The sequence below is a fragment of the Suricata suricatta genome, chromosome 14 (assembly GCF_006229205.1).
Source record: "Suricata suricatta isolate VVHF042 chromosome 14, meerkat_22Aug2017_6uvM2_HiC, whole genome shotgun sequence".
NCBI lineage: Eukaryota > Metazoa > Chordata > Mammalia > Carnivora > Herpestidae > Suricata > Suricata suricatta.
The window spans coordinates 303,702-324,278 of record NC_043713.1 but is presented as its reverse complement, the minus strand read 5'-3'; the positions used below and the strand labels follow the sequence as shown (position 1 = coordinate 324,278).

At 53.3% G+C, this 20,577-nt stretch overlaps 1 protein-coding gene across 3 annotated transcripts in view; it reads right to left on the bottom strand.

Moving 5' to 3' along the window:
- Positions 1 to 20,577, bottom strand: part of SLC66A2 (solute carrier family 66 member 2) — a 47,547-nt gene that overhangs the window by 4,910 nt on the left and 22,060 nt on the right. For 2 of the 3 annotated variants that reach the window (XM_029921310.1, XM_029921312.1), the window contains one exon: positions 2,593 to 2,809. In XM_029921310.1, the coding sequence (XP_029777170.1) occupies positions 2,593 to 2,809 (217 nt within the window). Of the gene's footprint in view, positions 1 to 2,592; positions 2,810 to 3,313; positions 3,368 to 20,577 lie in introns of all 3 variants that reach the window. The other variant, XM_029921309.1, reaches the window with a different exon arrangement.

Below are 20,577 nucleotides of genomic sequence, written 5' to 3'. Positions count from 1 at the left end.
CCCCCCCCCGCCCCGCGCCCCCCCCCACACTCACAGCCCCGCACTTTCCGAAGGAAAACCCACACCCACAAAGCAAGTACTTAAAGGAGAAGCTCCGAAAGCAACCGAGGTTTCTGCCATGAAAACAGGAAGGAAGCAACGGCGGGGCGAGGGGTCCTCGGGAATAGAGGCTCCTTCCGTTTTACGGAACTAAGAGCCCCAGGCGCAGCCTGCCCCGGAGATACCCCAAGTTTAGGAGGAGGCCGAGAGACGCCCCTGGAAACACAAGGAAAGCCTAACAAGCCACAGAGCCGGTCTGGCCCAGGCGGCGGGGTCAGGCGGAGGTCAGGCGGGACCTCCCCAAGTGCCTGTGTCCCCAGCAGCTCAGGGCCAGGCCACGCCCGGGGTGAGGGTGCTGGTCCCGCATTAACAGCTCCAGGCCCTCCGGAAGGCCACCTGGCCAGGAGCGGGCCCCTCCCCCCATGGGTGGCTCGAGTGAGGCGGGACCCCACGGCGGCACTTCCTGTGGGGCAGGCAGAAGAGGCCAGTCCCAGGACCCGAGGCCCCTGCGACACCCCACCCCTGCCGTGCCCTGTCAGAGCCTCTCAGGCCCTGAGTGCACAGGTGCACATGCAGACATGAGGTCACCGCTCAGACGTGAGGTCACCTGATGTTAGGAACATTTTTAGCTGCACAGATCAGACGTCTCACCCAGCCTTGGCCCTTGAGTCCGCTACGGCTTGGGGTCAGGAATGTGACAGCCTTGCAGAGGCCCCATGGCCACTGTCTAGGTCAAATATTAACCATGTTGTTTCTGCCTGGCCTGGGGCAGGAACAGACCTCCCCCCCCATCCCAAGCGATCTGCTTATCGAGGAGGAACACACCCGTGCAGACAGCAAGGGCTCTGATGCCACAGGCTCACGCCGTCCCCCCAGGACCGTGCAGGCCCGGCCCCAGGACTGCCAGGACCTTCGGTGAGCTGTGGCGCCCCTGGGAGGGAGGGGCGAGCCGCAGAGGTCGGGCTGTCACTCTTCCACATGCCCGGGGTGTCCTGGGGTCCCACCCGAGGGAGAGCCTGACCCCTCCTACTACACGGAGGAGACTCAACCAGCCCAGGGCTCCAGCAGTGCAGGAAGCCCAGCAGGTCACCTCCTGGGTCCCAGGCCGTGTCCTTCCTGCTCAGGCTGGCAGCCTGCGAGCCGGGGTCCTCTGGCGGCCCCACGCCCTCCTCCCCCGCACCCCCCCCACGTCGGTCCCTGCCCCCGGCCCTGGTTTTAACCCCGGCTCCCACTACCTCATTCTTGGCTCCGGCATTTTTTCCTATCAAACTACTCCTAAGACACCTGTCACCTCACCATCGCCCTGCCCAGCGGTCCAGAAAGCCTCCCCCACAGCCCACGTGCCAGGCAGGCCAGCCTTCCCTCCCCCCCCCACCCGGCCCAGACCCTCCCTCGTCCCACGCATCAAAATCCGCCCAAAACACACCCTAAAAGAGTAGGTTTTTGTGGCCTGGGGTCACACAATGGCTTCTTGTGTATGACAACTAAAGTATAAGCAACACACACACACACACACACACACACACACACACTGGACTTCATCCAATTTAAAATCTTTTGTGTTGAAAAGGCAAATATCAGGCAAATGCCGACAATGCGCAGGAAAGGAGAAAAAACTTGCAGATCATATACCTGACAAGCTTCCAGTATCCAGTGTATATAAAGACATCTACAACTCAATATAAAAAGACAAATTTAAAAAATTTTAAATTTAAAACACCACATCACAGGAGAGGGAGCCAATGCACCTGAGGGGGGTGAGCGCAAGAAGAGGCCCCAGGGAGGTGGGGCGGCGATGCTCCCTCACACGGGAGCGGCCAGGGTCTGCTTGGCTCTCAGGGAGGAAGGCATGAGAGGTTCAGGTACAAGCACGGGGCCTCCAGCAGGGCCCTGCACGGGTGTAAGTGCCTGCGTGGGGAGGGAGCTCCCCGACACAGGAAGCATCCAAGCGCTAGAGGAACAACTAGTAGGAATGACAAAGATTCTGAACAAGCCAATCCAGGGGGACCCTGGGACTCCAACGGCCACAGGTGACTCTCATTGGGCCGGAAAAGGACAGAGGCGGCCTCTACCCATCGCCTTCAAGACTTGCTCCCCACTGGCCCCCCATCACTTGGAGGCCATGTGAAGACCCAGATGGCAACCGCGCTGCCATGACACACAGCCGCTTCTGAGTGAAACCCACAATACGCAGCCCCTGCCCGAGTGCCACCTCCCTGCTCCGCGGCCAGAGCTGTCGCGCCCCCCCTTCTGCGCTCAGCACGCCCCTCCCACTATCATGCTTCAGGTCCAGCCTGCCAGAGTGGCTCTCAGACCCTGTGTCACACACCTGCTTCAGAGAGGGCCCCGCCTCCCCCAGCCTGATCCACGCTGACGACTGCTCACACAGCCAGGCGTCAAAGGACAAACGTGTTCGTCCTAAACGGCCCTTCACCCGGCGGCTTTACAAACATAACTGAAATATGGCAGCCGGGTCTGTGCACGTTCGATTCCTCCCGACCTGCAGACACTGGCGCCCGCAGGTAGGTCCGGGGGAGCGGCGCGCCCGCCTACCTCATCCCTTCCGTGGACCGGTGGCGGTGGTTGCGGTAGAGCTGCGGCACGCCCAGCATGGCCTCCGTCAGCACGGCCAGGAAGCCCAGGGTCTCCACGAACAGGGCCGAGTCGATGGACAGGTAGGTGATGTAGCCCGCCACGCCTGTGAAGGCCAGCACGCACTGCACGTAGTCCCCAAAGCTGCTCCAGTGCCAGAAGTGGTGAGGGTCAAAGTCTAGGGCGAGAGGGAGACACAAATGTAAACCAGGCGTCCAGGTCAGGGCATCACGGGAGAGGATGTGAACTGACTGAGGAGGTCAAGGTCAAGATGGACATGGGCCGTGGGGCTCCGTATGCTCCCGGCGGAGCAGCTGTGAGGGAGCTCTGACACAGATAGTGATTTGATGTCAAGATGCTAAAATCCTTAAACCCCGTGCCAGTCCAGTGCAGGGGTTGTGCGGAGCCTCTGAAATCCCTCCCCTGGGTTAGAGTCCTCACCCCTTCCCTCCACAATCGGGTTAGTTAACCAGGTGTCCGTCTCCGTGCCTTCAGGTGTGAAAGCGGAATAAGTAACCTACGAACGGTTACGTGAGTTAATCTTACAAACCCGATAAAGTGCCCCACCCATGATAAGGGCCCAATAAACGTATGTACTTATCATCATTACACACTCAGTTGATAGAACGCTATCGTTTGCGTGACAGATGTGTCCTGCAGAAACCAAACTCCTAGCACTCACAAGTCCGCAAGCTACGTGAGGTTCCTGGGCTCTGACAGATAAACACAGGGGGACCTGGGGACAGAAGCGGCGTTAGGGGAGGTCAGGGAAATGGAGATCAGCACAGACAGAGCTTGAGGGGGATGGATGCACCCAGTCCTGACCCAGCCCTTAGAGTGGCCGGGTTTGCAGCCAGGGCACCCGGCAGGGCTGCAGGCATGGGCACAGGCGTGGTGGGCCGGCCATCCAGGGCCAGGAGGTGCCGGGGTGGGGGGGAGTCTCTGACTGGCACGTGCGTGCTTGTCCCCCCAGCCCCGCGGGGTCCCCTCCAGCGGCCCCCCTCACTGAGTGAGAACACTGCCCGGAGTGTGAGCTCAGAAGGGGAAGTGAGGCAAGAGGGCAGGGGTGGTTTGCTGTGTGACGTCACAGCAGAGTGGGTGTCCCCTCCCGAGCATGAGCCAGGTCTGCTTCATGGACACACCCCAGGTGTAAGAGGGGTGGCCTGAGGGTGCTGGGGCGCCTGGGACACAGAGCTGGGGGCCTACACTGAAGTGCTCCCTATAGAGAACACAGAGTCGGGAAAGGAGGCGGCGAGGGGGTGGGTCTCAGACCGGGACCAAGTTCCTGCCTTGTGCCCGAGGCGTGGAGAGAACACGGCAGAACCCAGAGCCCGGGCCAGGAACGGGATGGGCTCCGAACAGGTGAGCTGAGGACCAGGTGGGGGCAGGGGCTTTAGGAAAGCGGGTCTGAGGCCAATCTGTCACAAGTCTTTCTATGTTAGGTTCTCAAGGAGCAAGTCAATTGGCAAGTAACTAACAGAATACCCTTACTACAGAATTTCTGAGAAAACTGAACCCTTACACAAAAATTAACTCAAGATGGATCAAAGACCTAAACCTGAGAGATAAAACTGTAAGACTCTGAGCAGAGAACAGGGAGGGAGAGGGTCAGGACAGGGGATTTGTCAACACCCTGGACATGTGAGAACAAAAACACAGCAACCAAAGAGAAAATAGACAAATCTGACTGAGTCAAAATTTTAAACTTCTGTGTTTCTAGGAAAAAAGCTCTTTGAAATTATTGGTCTTGGCAATTATTTTTTAGATAGGACACCAAATATGCAAGCAACAAAGGCAAAAATAAACAAGGGAAACTACGTCAAACTGAAAGGCTTCTGCAAAAGAAACAACCAGCAAAATGAAAAGGGGACGTACAGAACAGGACGTGTTCGCAAACTGCCACGTCACACGGGATTCGTACCCAAACTACATGCGAAACTCATGCAGCTCACCAGCAAAACAAGAAACAGAAACGAAACAAAACAGCCCAATTAAATAATAGAGGACTAGAACATGTATTCTTCTAAAGAAGATGAAAAGATGCTCACCATCAGTCATCAGGGAAACGCACGTCAAACCCCAATGAGACACCATCTCACCCCTGCCAGAATGGCTGACCCACGTTGGTGAGGATGTGCAGAAGGGGAGCCAAGCTGGGTGGTCCCGGTGGAAAACAAGGCGGAGGTCACGCAGAACATTAAAACCAGAAACACCACACGACCAGCAGTCCACTTCCGGGCGTGTGTCTGGAAGGGACCCCTCACCCCGTGCTCACAGCCCCACGACTCACAGGGGCCAAGACGGCCTACGCGTCCGTCAAGAGATGAATGGGTAAAGATCACTGGTGTATATGCACAACAATATTATTTACCATAAAAAGAGGAAACCTTGCCTTGTGCGGCGACATAGGGAGACCTTGAGCACATGATGCTAAGGAAAATCAGTCAGGGAAAGACAAATACTCATATGTAGAGTCCAAAAAAGCCAAATTTCTAGAAACAGAGTAGAATGGCAGTTGCCAGCACTGGGGGTGGGGTCGGGTGGGGGAGATGTTGGTTAAAGGCCCAAACCTCCAGCTGGGAGATGAACAAGCTCTGATACCTAATCTACGGAATGGTGACGAATCAGCAGTACTGTGCCATGCGCTTGAGTGTGGCCAAGGCACCCGGCTGGCTCAGTCAGCAGAGCGTGCGGCTCTTGATTTCTGGGTCATGAGTTCAAGCCCCGTGTTGGGGGCACGGTTTACTTAAAAAAGAAAAAAAGAAAGGTGTTGAGAGTAGATCTTGGGGTGCCTGGGTGGCTCAGTTGGCCGATTTTGGCTCAGGTCACGATCTCACGATTCGTGAGTTCGGGCCACACGTTAGGCTTGATGCTGTCAGCACAGAGCCTGCTTCGGACCCTCTGTCCTCCTCACTCTCCCCTGTTCATGAGCACGTGCGCGCTCTCTCTCAAAAATAAACATTAAAACAAAGTCGATCCTTTTTAAAAAATTTTTTTTATGTTTTATTTTTGATACAGAGAGAGACAGAGCATGAGAGGGGGAGAGGCAGAGAGAGAAGGAGACACAGAACCGGAAGCAGGCTCCAGGCTCTGAGCTAGCTGTCAGCATGGAGCCTGACGCGGGGCTCGAACCCACAAACGTGAGATCTGACCTGAGCCGAAGTCGGAGGCTCAACCGACCGAGCCACCCAGGCGCCCCACAAAGTAGATCTTGAATGTTATCTCCATCAAAAAAAAAAAAAAAAAAAGTACTGTGCAGGATGGAAGTGTAATTAGCCTTCCTGTGGTGCTCACATCACAACATATAAGTGTATTAAGTCATCACATTGTACATCTTAAACTTAAATAGGTTATATGTCAATAATATCTCAATAAAGCTGAAAAAATTAAATTTTAAAAAGAGTTCTGTGTTTCAAAGAACACAATCAACAGAGTGAGAAAGTAACCCATGCAATGGAAGAAAATATTTGTGAATTACATATCCAATAAGGAACTTGTATCCAGAATATATAAAGAATACTTACAACTCAAAAAAAATTTTTTTTTCTAAAAGGGGCAAAGTAGTTGAACAGACGTCTCTCCAAAGGGGATATACAGATGACCAGTAAGCACATCAGAAGATACTCAATGTTATTAATCATTAGGAAAATGAAATCAAAACCAAATGAGATATAACTTCACAACCATTAGGACAGCTGCTTTCAAACAAAACCAAACAAAAATAAAAAACCACACATGGCACCTGGGCAGCTCAGTCACTTGAGCATCTGACCCTTGATTTTGGCTCAGGTCACGCTCTCCCAGGTCGAGCGATGGAGCCCCACGTGGGGAGCGGGGCGCCTGCTTGGGGCTCTCTCTCCCTCTCTCTCGGCCCCTAACTGGCTCATGCTCACGTGCACGCTCTCTCCTCAAAAAGAACCAGAACCAAGGACGTGGCGAACCTGGACCCACGCGCTGTGGGCGGCGTGCGATGGTGCAGACGCTGTGCAGTGTGGGGTCCCTCACAAAGGGCAACTCAGGACTACCGTGTGACCCAGCAATTCCACTGCCAGAAATACACCCAGAAAAAGCAGGGACTCGTCAGGCATTTGTGCCGCTGTGCTCACGGCAGCACTACTAGAAGGGCGGGAACACAGAAGCAGTTCGGCGGCCAAAACCAGGTCAAGGCAGAGGCGAAGCGGGGGCGGTGCGTACAGCGGATGCCACGCGGCCTTGGAGTGCTAGCACCGGGTGGCCTGGGAGCGTTATGCCCAGTGAAATAAGACAAGGGACAGCGGGCTCCCTGACGTCGGGGGCGGCGGACGGGTCACCGGCTTCTCGGAGGAAGGGCGAGGAGTCCGGTCGGCTAGAGGAGGAGGGAAGCCCGCTGGCGGGGTCTCAGCCCTCGGGCAGCGAGCGGCCGTCAGGGGACTCGAAGGCCAGGAAAGTGAACCCGGAGCGGCCGCGCTTCCCAAGATGGAGCACCAGGCTTCCTCTCCCAAGCCACCAACGGGGCAAAGCCCTGGACACGAGGCGGTAAAGGGCGGTGACCCCTGGGAGACGGGGTACGGGGGGGCGAGCCCCCCTTCGGCCTGGAGTTTCCGGGGCGCACAACGTGCCGCGAGGGCCCAGGCCCAGCGCACGGAACCCGCGGTGGTGGGGACAGAGCAGGGCTGCGCTCCGCAGGGAGGGCTGCGCAGGGAGCCCCCCGCAGGCGCACAAGACGGGGGACGGGGCCACCCAAAAATATAAGCATTCTCCGTGTGCGGCATTCCAACGGGCCAGGAGGGCCAGGATGGGAAACCCCGACACCCAGGGGCTCTGGGGGCACGCTGCATCGACAGTGGGAGGGCCCAGGCCCAGGCGGGGCCAGGCTCTCCCCTCCCTGACCGTACAAACAAGATCTAAAAAGGTCACACCGTTTCCACGTTCCTTAACTACATCCCCAGAACAAAGCTCACAAATATTTATAGAAACTTAAAAATATCCTCAGATAACAAGGTAAAACTCCTAATGTCTGACATCCACTCAAAAATTACCCAGCACATAAAGAAACAGGAAAATGTGATCTATAATGAAGAGACAAACAGACCACCCAGAAAAAAAAATTTGGACCCAACAACGTTAGAAATGACAAGGACATCAAAACAGTTACATTAACTACATTCCATAAGTTCAAAGGTTAAGTTGGGACACAGAAAATTATGTACATATATTTAATACTCTACCTCCTCCCAGAAAAACCACGTAGGGATAAAAATGACCGCATCTGAGGTGAAAAATAAAAAATTAATATCAGATTAGATGAAGAAGAAAAGATTAGGAAACTTGAAGACATAGGAAGAGAAACTGCAAAATATGAGAGAAAAGAGATTTTTTTTAAATCAACTGAGCATTAGAAGCTGTGGAGCAACTTTAAAAGGCATAAGATCTGTGTGACTGGAGTCCCTGAATTTCAGAGTTGGGGGAGGGCAGAAAGAGTTGTTGAAGAAAAAACAGGGCCTGAAATTTCCCAGATATTATGGAAACTCTAAGTTAGAAATCTAAGAATCACTACGATCCCAAGCACAAGAAACACGAAGACAACCCCACCGGGACATCGTGACAAACTTCTCACCGAAAGCAGTAAGCAGAAGAGGATGATGAAGGCAGCCAGCAGAGGGCAGGGCACACGCAGAGGGACAACCGAGCAGCGTCAAGCTGCTCTTCAGGAGAAGACAGCCAGCAAGGGGGCAACACCGTGAACGACCAAAGCTTGGGATTCTGTACCTAATGAAACTGATGGGGTGTCTGGGGGGCTCAGTCGGTTCAGCGTCTGACTTTGGCTCAGGTCATGATCTCAGAGATCACGAGTTCGAGCCCCGCGTCGGGCTCCGTGCGGACAGCTCTGAGCCTGGAGCTGCTTCTGCATCTCCCTCTCTCTCTGTCCCTCTCTGCCCACACTCTGTCTTTACGTCTCTCTCTCAAAAATGAATAAACATTAAAAATTTAAAAAGAAAGTGTCCTTTAACATGAAGGCAGAAAATAAAGGTTTTTTTTCCACATTTGAAAGCTCAAGAAGGCTGGTGGTTTGGGATCCCCCCACTGCCGCGAGGGGTCCGAGGCTCCCGGTGGGCCCGGCGCAGTGAGCGCCGTCAGCCCGGGCGGCCCCACCCGCTCCCAGGGCCGTTGGCCCACGAGGGGCTTGCGCGCCAGCTTCTCAGCTACTGATGTTACAACCAATAAACAACAGAGTTGAGGAAGAGACTTAAACCAGATTTTTCTTCAACCAGTTAAACACACGGCTCCTGAACCAGAGGGACCACAGATTCTCAAGGTGACACCTCTTCCACAAGTGCTTGTCTCCTGCGCTGGCCGGAGCTCTGGGACATCGCCACTGGTGACTCCTCGTAGTCGTTAAACTCCAGCTCCAAGCCCAACGCAACCCACTCCCCGAAGGACGGTGTTTTGTATGCAGTGGTGGACTTAGCGACCGTTTGTGTTTGTGAAGAGGAAAACAGCAAAGCCAGGCATAAGGAGCCGGGCGTTCCCAGGGTGCGCTGCATGCCTTTCTGAAAATCGTCGGGGGGCGCCTGGGTGGCTCAGTCGGTTACGCCTCCGCCTTCGGCTCAGGTCAGATCTCACGTTCGTGGGTTCGAGCCCCGCGTCAGGCTCTGTGCTGACCGCCAGCTCAGAGCCTGGAGATTGCTTTGGATTCTGTGTCTCCTTCTCTCTCTGCCCCTCCCCCTCTCATGCTCTGTCTCTCTCTGTATCAAAAATAAATAAAACATTAAAAATTTTTAAAAAATAAAAGAAAAAAAAGAAAATCGTCGGAAACGAGGGCATTAAATCTCCGTTGAGTGACTTCCGCCTACTTTAGTGACAGCAGTTCCTGCCACAGTCATTTACCTGCTATGATCCATGAACGGATTTCCTGAAATCAGAATAGGAGAAAACGACAGTCATATACCAACTGTCGCGGGAGTCGCCGCCAGACCCCTGTGCGGGCTTAACGGCGACGTAGTAAAGAGGCGGCCGCGTGCAAAATCCCGTGTGTACGAACCAACACGCACGACCCACTTGACTGCAGGGGTATCGTCTGCGTCCTTGGCCGCTTCCGCAGCACTGCCATCTGCTGTAGGAAAAACACGAAAGCAGACACGACCTTGGATATACGAAAGGCACAACACCTCTATGCCTTGGCATAGTCAACGCGGACGGTCGTGAAGGTCACTGTCGCTAAGAACGGGTTCACGGGGTTATTCACAGGCCTCACCCCCCTAAACCCGCTCCTGGCTGTGCCGTAATGACCAGTACCTATCGCTCTGGGAAGGCTTTTTTCCAGAAGCAAAACGCGCGAAGACAGCAGTGCTAGTGCTGCTTTTTCAACCTGAAATAACAACCAAAGCCAAACGATGAGTTGGAGACTCTTAGGCAAGAACTCTTTCATTATCTTAAAATGGTTTTATTATTTTCTATTTTATAATTTAAATGAGTAGTAATTTATACTTTGCCTCTAAATCATAATCCTAATTTAAAAATAAATTTCGTTAGTCTAATTTTTGAGATATTGAAAAAGACATTCCAGAAATCACAACCACTAAATGTTCTGTAAAGAACAGAAACATTATCCCTTAGCGCAGAGAGCCATACCCGAGTCTGATCATTGAGAATGCGTCAAATATGTCAGAACATTTGAGTTGTGTGCCGAATGATGCAGAGTCTAGGAGAAAAATGCCCGTCTATTTAAGTATTTCAGCAAAGTAGGTAATAGATAGCAGTCTTTAAATAACATTATTTGTATTTACCAAGTAATACCTATCACATACCTTCTTTAATTCAAATCAAATGCATTAGATTTTTCTTAACTTCCTGTTGCTATTTTAAAGCTTCATCAGTGTTAGGATTTCTCCACTCAAAGGTATGGCTATTTTATATCTTTATGAACCAAAATATAACTGTTTATATAAGATATTTTTGATAACTGAAGACTATATTATTTACTGTTTTTGCAAAAAACATAAAAAATTAAAGCTTAAAAAAACCTATCACCATAGACTCATGCTACCAGAAATGTTAGAGGAAGTCCTTTGGGCAGAAGGGAAGTAACATCAGATGGAAATACAGGTCTAACATCTTCCATTTAGATATGATAACTAAATGGGCAGGGGCGCCTGCACGGCTCAGTCAGTTAGGCATCGACTTCGGCTCAGGCCATGATGTCGCAGCCATGAGTTCAGGCCCTGTGTCAGGTTCTGTGCTGACAGTTCAGAGCCTGGAGCCTGCTTCAGATTCTGTGTCTCCTCTCTCCCTCTCTACCCATCCCCTGCTCATGCTCTGTCTCTCTCTCTCTCTCTGTCTCTCTCTCTCTCTGTCTCTCTCTCTCTCTGTCTCTCGCAAAAATAAATAATCATTAAAAAAAATTTAAAGATATGGTAATTAAAGGGGTAAATGTATTTGACTTTTTTCTTGTAATTTAAATCTCTTTGATGCACAATTGGCTGTCAAACAAATATAAAGAGAAAACAGTAGTGTTCCGGCACACATAAAGCTAAATAGACTGCACACTCACCGGGACAGAAGGCAGCGGTAAGGGACGCCCCGCAAGTGAGGTCACAGCACACACAGGTGGCAGGACGTCACTGGGGGCAGATGAGGGTAAAGAGGGGCTATAACCCCCCCAGCAAAGGCCCATCAACACAGTCAGGAGACAGAGGGGCGCCTGGGCAGCTCAGTCAGCTTGGTGTCCGACTCTTGACTTTGGCTCAGGTCATGATCTCTCGGTTCGTGAGCCCAAGGACTGTGTTGGGCTCTACGCTGACCCTGTGAACCCACTTAGGATGCTCTCTCTCCCGATCTCTCTGCCCTCCCCCACTCGTGCTGATCACTCTCTAAATAAATAGATAGATTTTTTAAAAAGTTAGGGGGCACCTGGGTGGTTCAGTTGGTTAAGCGTCTGACTCTAGATTTGGGCTCAGGTCATGATCTCAGGGTCAAGGGATCAAGCCCCAGACCAGGCTCCACACTGAGCATAGAGCTTAGATTCTCCCCTCTGCTCATCTCCCCCACACGCATGCTCCCTCGAAGGAAGGAAGGGAGGAAGGAAGGAAGGAAGGAATGTGTTAGAAAGAGAACTCAGAAGAAATCAGGAAAGAGAAATTAGAACATATTTTGAACCAAATGAAACAAAAAAACAACACCCAAGCTGATTGCAACACTGGGAAAGGCACGGCCCCTGCACGCCCCTCGAGGCCCGCCCTGCGGTGCAAGCGGGCTGGGGGCGGGCAGAGAACCGAGGGCACCCAGAGTGAACAGGTAAGGGAGGTAAGAAGGGTAACAGAAACCGATATGAGAAAACAGAGAAATTAAGAAAATCAATGAAACCAAAGCTGGTTCTTGGGAAAGATCAATAAAAGGGACCAACCTCCAGGCAGAACGATCAGGAAAAACAGGAAGAAGGAAATGCACTCCAGACGGGACGGGTAACACAAACAACCCTATGTCCATCAAGACGCTGAATTTGAATTAAAAACTTCCCACGAGGATACCGCCAAGCACAGAGGGCTTCACTAGGGAATTCTGTTGAATATCTGAAGAAAAAAAAAATTCTCTACAAACTCACCCAGTAAATGAAAAGTACAGAATAATTCCCAACTCATTCCGTGAAGCCAGCATTGCTCTGATACAAAAACCACATAAAGTGCTACAAGAAATCTACAGAGCAGCACCACTCACGGACCCAGACGTAGAAACTCTGAGGAGACTTCAGCAAGAAACTTCCAATGATTTATGAAAGGGTTAGTAATCGTGGCCAAGCAGGGTTTATCCCGGAACACAAGGATGTGCTAATGTCCATAAATCAACCAGTGGAATGCACTATATCGTATTAAACTAAAAAAGAAAAACCTACAATCACGTCAAAAGATGTAGAAAAAAAGCAGGTGACAAAATTCAACACTGAGTCCTGATAAAAATCCTCAGCTGAAGAATAAAAGGGAACATCCCCAACCTGTGAAAAAACACACACACGAGAAACCCACAGCGCACGTCGGACCTGTGAGCAGACACTGACGCCCCCCCTCCGAGATCAGACGCAGGGCAAGGGCACGGGCCGCCTTCCGCCCAACACCACCTGCTGATTCGGGGCGAACACGCAGGAGAAAAGAAACAAAACACATGCTGGCTGGTCGGAAGGAGGCGAGCGGCTCTGTTTGCAGCGACACGGCCGTGGTCTCCTTTATGAAACACTGAAGCAACCCCTAGAGCCCAGGTGCGTTCTGTAAGATCAGTATACGAAAACCAACTGCACTTCTGCATACGAACAATAAACAGTCAGAAACGGAAATTTAAAAAACAATACCATGTGTGATACCATCAAAAAGCATGAAATACTTAGGGATAAATGTGACAACGTGCAAGACCAGTACAGGAAGACCGGGAAACAGTGCTGACATTGTTAAGGGAGGCAAATCCTGAGAGACTCCGGAACACTGGAAACAAACCGAGGGCTGCGGAGGGAGGGAGCAAGGGGGTGACCGTCGTGGAGGGGGCACTTGTGGGGAAGAGCGCTGGGTGTTATATGGAAACCAACGTGGTAATAAACTAATTCATAAAAATTAAAAAACAAAAACATTTCACGATGTCTTTAAAAAAGTGTAAATACATGGAGAGACACATACAAGGCTCGTGTTCGGAAGTCTCAATATTATTATATGTGTAGGAGTTCCCAGACCATCCCCAGGTCTGCTGATTTTTCTAGAAGGACTCACCCTGGATAGGTTTAATTCCTCCAGCAATAAACTAGTAACAGCAAGGAAGCTCATTAGAGACTCAAAGCCTGGAGTTTTTATTGGGAAGGGGCCGTGTGGACTCTCTGCCCGGCACATACGAAACGAGAGTTCCAGACTTCCAGAAGGGAAGCAGGTGTCAGTGCCTACGATGTCGGACCAACAGTCCAAGCACAGAGAGCCGCTCCACCGGTTCTGAGAATGAAACGAAGTCACCTAAGATTCCAGTGCCCAGACGCCAGCCAGGGGCGTTTTGCAAGCAGGCCTTTGCAAAGACCACAGTTATGAGGCTGCTGTGTTAACACTTTCTGCAGAATTGTAATTTTTCCCAAATTAATCTAAGATTCAAGATAAACCTAATAAAACTTCCAGCATGTTTTCTGACGAAATTGACGGATTCTAAAATTCATATAGAAATGCACAGGGTCTAGAGGCCAGTCGGAAGACGTGCACGGCCTGATTCGAAGACTTGTCACCAGACTAAGTAATCAAGACCATGTGGCGCTGCCTGCGGCTGGAGAAGCAAGTAAATGCAACAGAGGAGCGTCCCCCGACCCAGAGGCTCGCCCTGGACAAACACACAGTGGCGGTTTAGTGGAGAAAAGATGGTCTCTGGACATATGCAAAGACAGAGCTGGACCCGTGCCTCCCATCATGAACAAAAATTAACTCAAAGTGGATCACACATCTGAATGTAAAACCAGAAACTGCAGCTGGGCAAAGGTTTCCGCTAGGACATCGAAAGCACGCTCCCATAAATGAGCAAACCAAAAAAGCTGACTCCATAAAAACTAAAAACTTCCGCTTGTCAAAGACAATATTAAGGGAATAAAAAGACAGAGCACCAACAGAAAATACCGCCAATCAGGCAGCTGATAGAGAACCTATGTCCAAACTATTAACAAAACGTCCAAACTCAGTATGAACAATTTTTAAATGGGCAGATGTGGACCCAGCGATGAAGACACAGGATGACAGATGGGCACAGGACAAGACGCTCAACATCTTGGGGGACGAAGGCCACAGTGAGGGGCCGCCCCCACTGACTTAGCTCAAGACAGGTTTACCGGCGCGGAGCAGCAGGGGCCCACACGCGGCCTGGAGGACGGCGCGGGGAGTCAGCAGACAGCTTCTTAGAAGTTAACCACACACTCACCGCAGGCTCCAGCTCGGTACACACCCGAGAAAAGAAAGCACAGGCTCCTAGAGAGACCCGCACACAAACGTCCACGGCGGCTGCATCGGTAACAGCCCCAAACTGGAGATGACCTAGAGGTCCATCAGCCAGGGAATGAGCAGAAAAACGGTCGTACGCGCCACTCGACACCAACCAGGAACGGACCACCGACACGGGCTACAATTTGGACACATTTCAGAATAATTCTGCGGAGTGAAAGAAGCGGGACATGGCAGAGTCCACAGTGTACGGGTTCACTTACGTCCAGTTCCAGGAAAGGCGGCGAGTGCGCATGACGGAAGGCAGACCGGGCTGCCTGCGTGGGAGGGCGGGCTACGAAGAGGAAACTTCTGGGGGTGACAGGATGTCGTCTCAGATCACGGGTGAAGGTTTCATGGTGTGCCCATGTCAAAACACACACTTTAAGTACACATGCACTGTGCGCTGATCGTATCTCAATAAAGCTGCTGAAAGCAAGCTGAGCTGCCCGAAGCTTGGGGAGGGGGTTCCCAGGGGCCGGGAGCACGCCAAAGCCTCACGACCGGGAAAATGGGGCCCCCGTCCTCAGGCACCCCCTCGGGCCACCCGTCCCTCGTGACAGCAGACATAAAGCTCCTGAGCTGTGTCCAACTGAAAATGACGGCAGTTTTCCCCGAAGCTTTCTCGGAAGAGGGGGCTCCTTCCCAGATGAGACCCAGGCTGCGGCCTCTCCGGGTCACAGGTGCTGTCCTTGGGTGGGTGGAAGGACGCGCTCCAGCCGGCAGGGACCCGAGCCCACAGGCGCCCCTCACTCGCATCGCTCTGCTCCCCATGGTGAGCTCCTGCCGCCAGGAGCGCAGTGTGCTGGCCATGTTGTTCCCACGGCGACGGTGACACGATGGTGACAATGCCCCACAGCCACCCGAGAGAGCCCAGCAGCATCACCTCCAGAACCTGGGACTTTCAAGTTTGCTGCTCTCCTGCCACCGTGGGGCTCTTAGGAGCCACGTCCCCCAGACCACAGGACACACGTCCACCTCCGTGGGAAATCAGACCCCCTGGGCTCACATTCCTCGTCCCCCCGCACACGAAGGACCTCCCCTTTCCTGTGGGGACCACTTCCTGCATCTGGAGTTACAGGGGGAAGCATCGTGGCCCACGCACGTGCCCCTCTGGTAGGCTGGGGGTCCTCCGCGCAGCACGGACGTCTGCAGGGACAGGGACGCGGGGGCCCCCGGTTTTCCCGGCCTCCAGCCTCTGCACCCTCGCCCCAGTGCCACCACTCTTCCTGATTCTTCCCCGACAAGAATTCTGGAGGGGGTACCTGCACTCCAAGTGCCCAGCATCCTTCCCACACACGGCGCAGGAGGGGGCTGTCCTGCACGGACCCGGGACCTAGGACAATCCTCACCAGTGACGAGCCTCTGCAAACCGCACCCAGGATGGACTTCAGCACAAAACCCCAAATATGCGGGGCTGCCTTGGATTCTCCCCCGTATGAATGTTTGTAACAAGGTCTCCGGTTAGCAAATTAAGGCTGGATTTTCCATAAAGTCCCCATTTTCAACAGAACTGCAGCTCTGAAGGTTTTCACAAATTCCAGCCCGTGTGCAGACCAGCCAGCCTGAGTCCACACTTCACAGATTAATGCCCCCCAGCAGGACTGGCTTCCTCTGCCTGGAGGACATCCTGGCGCCTCCGGTACCAGCAGCTGAAGGGGGAAGGGACCCAACTTCCATCTGGGTCAGAAGCGACCCAAGAAGGGTAATGCTACCCATGAGTATATGACGAGTACACTTTTGAATGTCATTAGAGAAACAGAACAGCTCAGGCTTGAAGGAATATAAAAGTAGCACCCACGGAGGCCACGGCGAGGCCGGCGGCCCCGCGCACTGGTGGGTCTGCCCCCAGCACCGCACCGTGTGCGCGGCACACGCAGGCCGCCCTGGGGTCTGGCAGCGCCCGAGCGCTCGTCATCACGGCCTCACCCACCTGCCGGCCCACACGCCGCCAGCAGCGCCAGGCCCAGTGGCCGGATGTGTCAGCCCCTCCTGGGCCTAAGCTCCCGCAAAGGGCAGGGGAGCGGGGCGTGCACAGCGCAGCAAGCTGTGGGGCTCATCGGGCTCCTGGGCCCGGCTCCCTGGTGACGGACCCGAGGCCGGCGGGGCCTCACCCACTGCGGCTGCCTTCTGGATTCCAGAAGCCGGCCCAGTCTCCCTGGGCGTGTCTCCAGCAGCTCCTCCGTGTGACGGACGTAAGCCCGGGGACCCCAGAGATCAGCCCTCGGTAGTAACCCGGGAGCAGCTCCATCTCCGCCACCTGACCCCTCCTGGCATGGAGCCAGTCCCGAGGCAGCTACCCTGACACCGCTGGGGAAGACTGAGGGCTGCTGGGAAAACAACACGCCCCAGGTTTATCTCCTAGGATGGCGGCACCGAGAAAAACTAACCGCTTTCAACGATCTACAAAACAAACATCACAGAATTCCTGAGACAGGTGAAGAAGAATATTCCTTTTGAATATATATGGCTTCCAATAAAGTGACAACACAATTTTAAAAATGGGCAAGGGACCTGAATAGACATTTTTCCAAAGAAGCTGCAAAAATGACCAAGAAGCACATGAAAAGTTGCTCAGCGTCATAGGTCATCAGGGAAACGCAGTCACAACCTAAGATCCCACGTCACAGCTACTAGGATGGCAACAAAAAAGACAATAAAAACGGCTGGTAAGGATGTGGAGAAACTGGAAACGTGACGTCAGCTGGTGGGAATGGGAAATGGTGCGCACTGGACAACATTCTGGAAGTTCCTCGAATGACTGACACGAACCTACATGTGGCCAACAATACTCCCGTGTGCACCCGAAGAACCGAAAACATCCGTCACGCACAATCTCGTGCACGAACTTTCACAGCTGTATTACTCCTGAAGGTGGAAACAATCCAAATGTATGTCGATGGATGAACGGACAAGCAAAACGCAGTCTCTCCATGTAACGGACCTGGCTTGGCCTTGGGAGGAACGGGGCCCCGAGGCCCGCTGCTCATGGATGCGTCTCGAAAACAGGATGCTGAGTGAGAGACGCAGTCACGAGAGACCACAGCTGTAGGACTCATATGTGAAATGTCCGGAACAGGCAAATCCGGAGACAGACAACAGAGGAGTGCTTTCCCAGCTTGGGGTCAGGGAGAACTTGGGAGGGATAGGGTTTCTTTTTGGGATGATGGAAATGCTCTGTAATTAAACCTTTTTTTTTTTTTTTTAATTTAAGTAATCTCTGCGCTCAACATAGGGCTTGAACTCACACCCCAAGAGTCATACGCTCTTCTGACTGAGCCAGCCAGGCGCCCCAAGAAATGTTCTGAAATTAGATAGTGGTGATGATAGGACAACTTTGTGAATGCACTAAAACCCACTGAATTGTATATTTTATGGTGATTAAAGTGGTGAATTTGATGTGAATTTTATCTCAAAAAAATTTCAAGGGTAAATTTTATGGTAGGTGAATTATACCTCAAAAAGCAAATTTCAATGAACAAAATAGTTTTAATGTATATGATATTTTATAGAGAGAGATTCAGATGTAAGTATCCACGTTAATAAGTACATTTCCTAATCTGGAGTTAAAATACTTCTTTTAAACTTCAAGTATAAAGTGCTGTCATTTGTCTTCTGGACCATTTAAAGTAAATTCAGCAACCTGTCCGCCCATCAGCGTAACTGATACGGACTTAAACCAAGTGTTGGGAGAGACACGTGGGAATCATGTAAGGAAAGCCGTCAGCGGAGCGTCACACCGAGTCAGTACAGAAAGCAGGAGATGAGATTTGCAGCGAGGAACACAGAGGCTGATTTTTTTAAAGTACAGATTCCTGATCTGTATCAGATAGAACCAAACCTTTCCTACGCTTCTGAGAGATTCTATGTCAGAAGATTTCTCATTAATAAATGTTAAAATAAAAACTTAGGAAGAAGAGTCTGGCTTCTGTCTCAGAAAACACAGGTGCTGCACCGGGCCCAGGGGTGGGCAGCCGGGTCTTCCAAAGGAGCCGCCGGGTGACCCCTGCCCCCGCCCCCGCCAGGGACTGACCCAGGAGAGGTACGGGTGGGCGGGTCTCCAGGACAAGGGGCACAGGAGGGGTGCCTCAGGTGACCTGCAGGGTCAACCAGGGTCACAACTCCCCAGCATTCTCACCACCTGCACACCCGACCCAGAGGGCGTGTGTTTGGTCCCGTGGCGTGTTTTCTGGACAAGACTTGAAGGCAAGGTGTTCAGCGCTGAACAGAGGCGTCCAGGGCGAGGGCTTGGCCAGCTTCCTGCCGGCCCCGGTCAGCCCTTCCTGCTCCTTAACTGACGGGCACGAGGGACCCCTTATGCTTCCTCGTTATTTAAATGTCTGCAAGTCCCTACCTGTCGGGGCAGTGGCTTCCCTGGGTCTGCACACGGACCCCTTCCTTGCGCCCAGCCTGCGAGGGTCCCCATTCAGTCTGACCCCTTCGGTTCACGATCTGGAGAATGCAGAAAGGGAATCTGCCCTGGAGGCGGCGTCCTGATGGGCAGAAAGACCCGACTGCTCACCAGATGGCGTTCTGATGCTCCAAAGGCTATGAAAGAGACGTGATCTTTCTAAGTGGGGACAAGCAGGGGCTCAGGCAGCCCGTGAGTCAGGAGAAAAGTGCAGAAGAACATTGCAATGCTGGCTCCAGGCGCGAACCGACAGCTGCACCCCAATGCTTTTTCCCAGTGGAGCCCAAGGGCCGTGGTGACACTAACTGCCTCATGAGCCCCCAGTGGACCCCCTAGAAGACAGGCTGAGTGGGAAAGCCTTCCCCTCAATTGTACACCCCCACCCCACATGCTGCATAAACTACATGCGTCAGCCACCCCAGACCGCCTCCCGTCCTCACCCAGGCAGCCTCTCCCCAAAGCCCAGCTCAGACCTGAGCCGTCACCACCTCTGTCTTCCTTTCCCCCAACCCCAGTCCTCTGTCCCCCAGTCCCACTCTCCCCAGCTCTCTGTCTCCAGACACTCCATCTCCAACCCTTCTCTGTCCCCAACATCCCCTCTGTCCCCAGCCCCCCTGTCCCCCAGCCCCATTGTTCCCCAGCCCCCTTCGGTCCTCCATCCCTCTCTGTCCGCAGCCTCTCTGGCCCCACTCTGTCCTCCAGTCCCCCATCTGTCACCAGCCCCCTGTCTCTTCTCTACTGGCCTCCCCTCTCGGAGGCAGGAGATCGGGTTAGAGAAGGATTCTCAGGGACCGACTCTAACCACCATCCATCAAGGGCCGTGTGAGAGGCACAGAAGCTATTTTTGCAGCTGAGGCTCCAGAATTAGAGTCTGTTCTGGTCTGACTGTGGGAGTGGACCCCTTCCGAAGCCCAGATGGTCACCCAGCTGACGGAAGCCCCTGGCAGAGGTGACCAGGCCCAGAGTCACCATGGGACCCGTCCTGTGAGGCGACCGCATGCTCCGCTGGTGCTGAGAGGTGGAAGGAAGCCCCGGCTCCTTTCCCTGTGCTGACACTGAACCATGAAGTTTTCCGAAGAGCAAACTCTAGTCCTTTCTACCGGCCCCTTCCTCACCAGGCAAGGACCACAGATCTGGCCATGTCCCCAGGGGACAGCCAGCGACTGTGGTGAAGCTGCAGGTCTGCGCCCACACGCCTTCTTGCTGAGACACGCAAACAGATGCTGGGCCACCAGGCAGCGGTCTCACCAGGACGCGGGGGTGCACGGGCAGGGAGACCCTCCTCCAAGTCCCTGCCTGGGCCGGGGTCCCTCCTCTGTGTCCCTGCCTGGGTAGGGGAACCCTCCTCTGTGTCCCCGCCTGGGCAGGGGGACCCTCCTCTGCGTCCCCGCCTGGGCAGGGGGTCCCTCCTCTGTGTCCCCGCCTGGGCAGGGGGACGCCCCTCTGTGTCCCTGCCTGGGCAGGGGGACGCCCCTCTGTGTCCCCGCCTGGGCAGGGGGACCCTCCTCCGCGTCCCTGCCCGGGCAGGGGGACCCTCCTCCACATCCCTGCCTGGGCAGGGGGACCCCCCTCTGT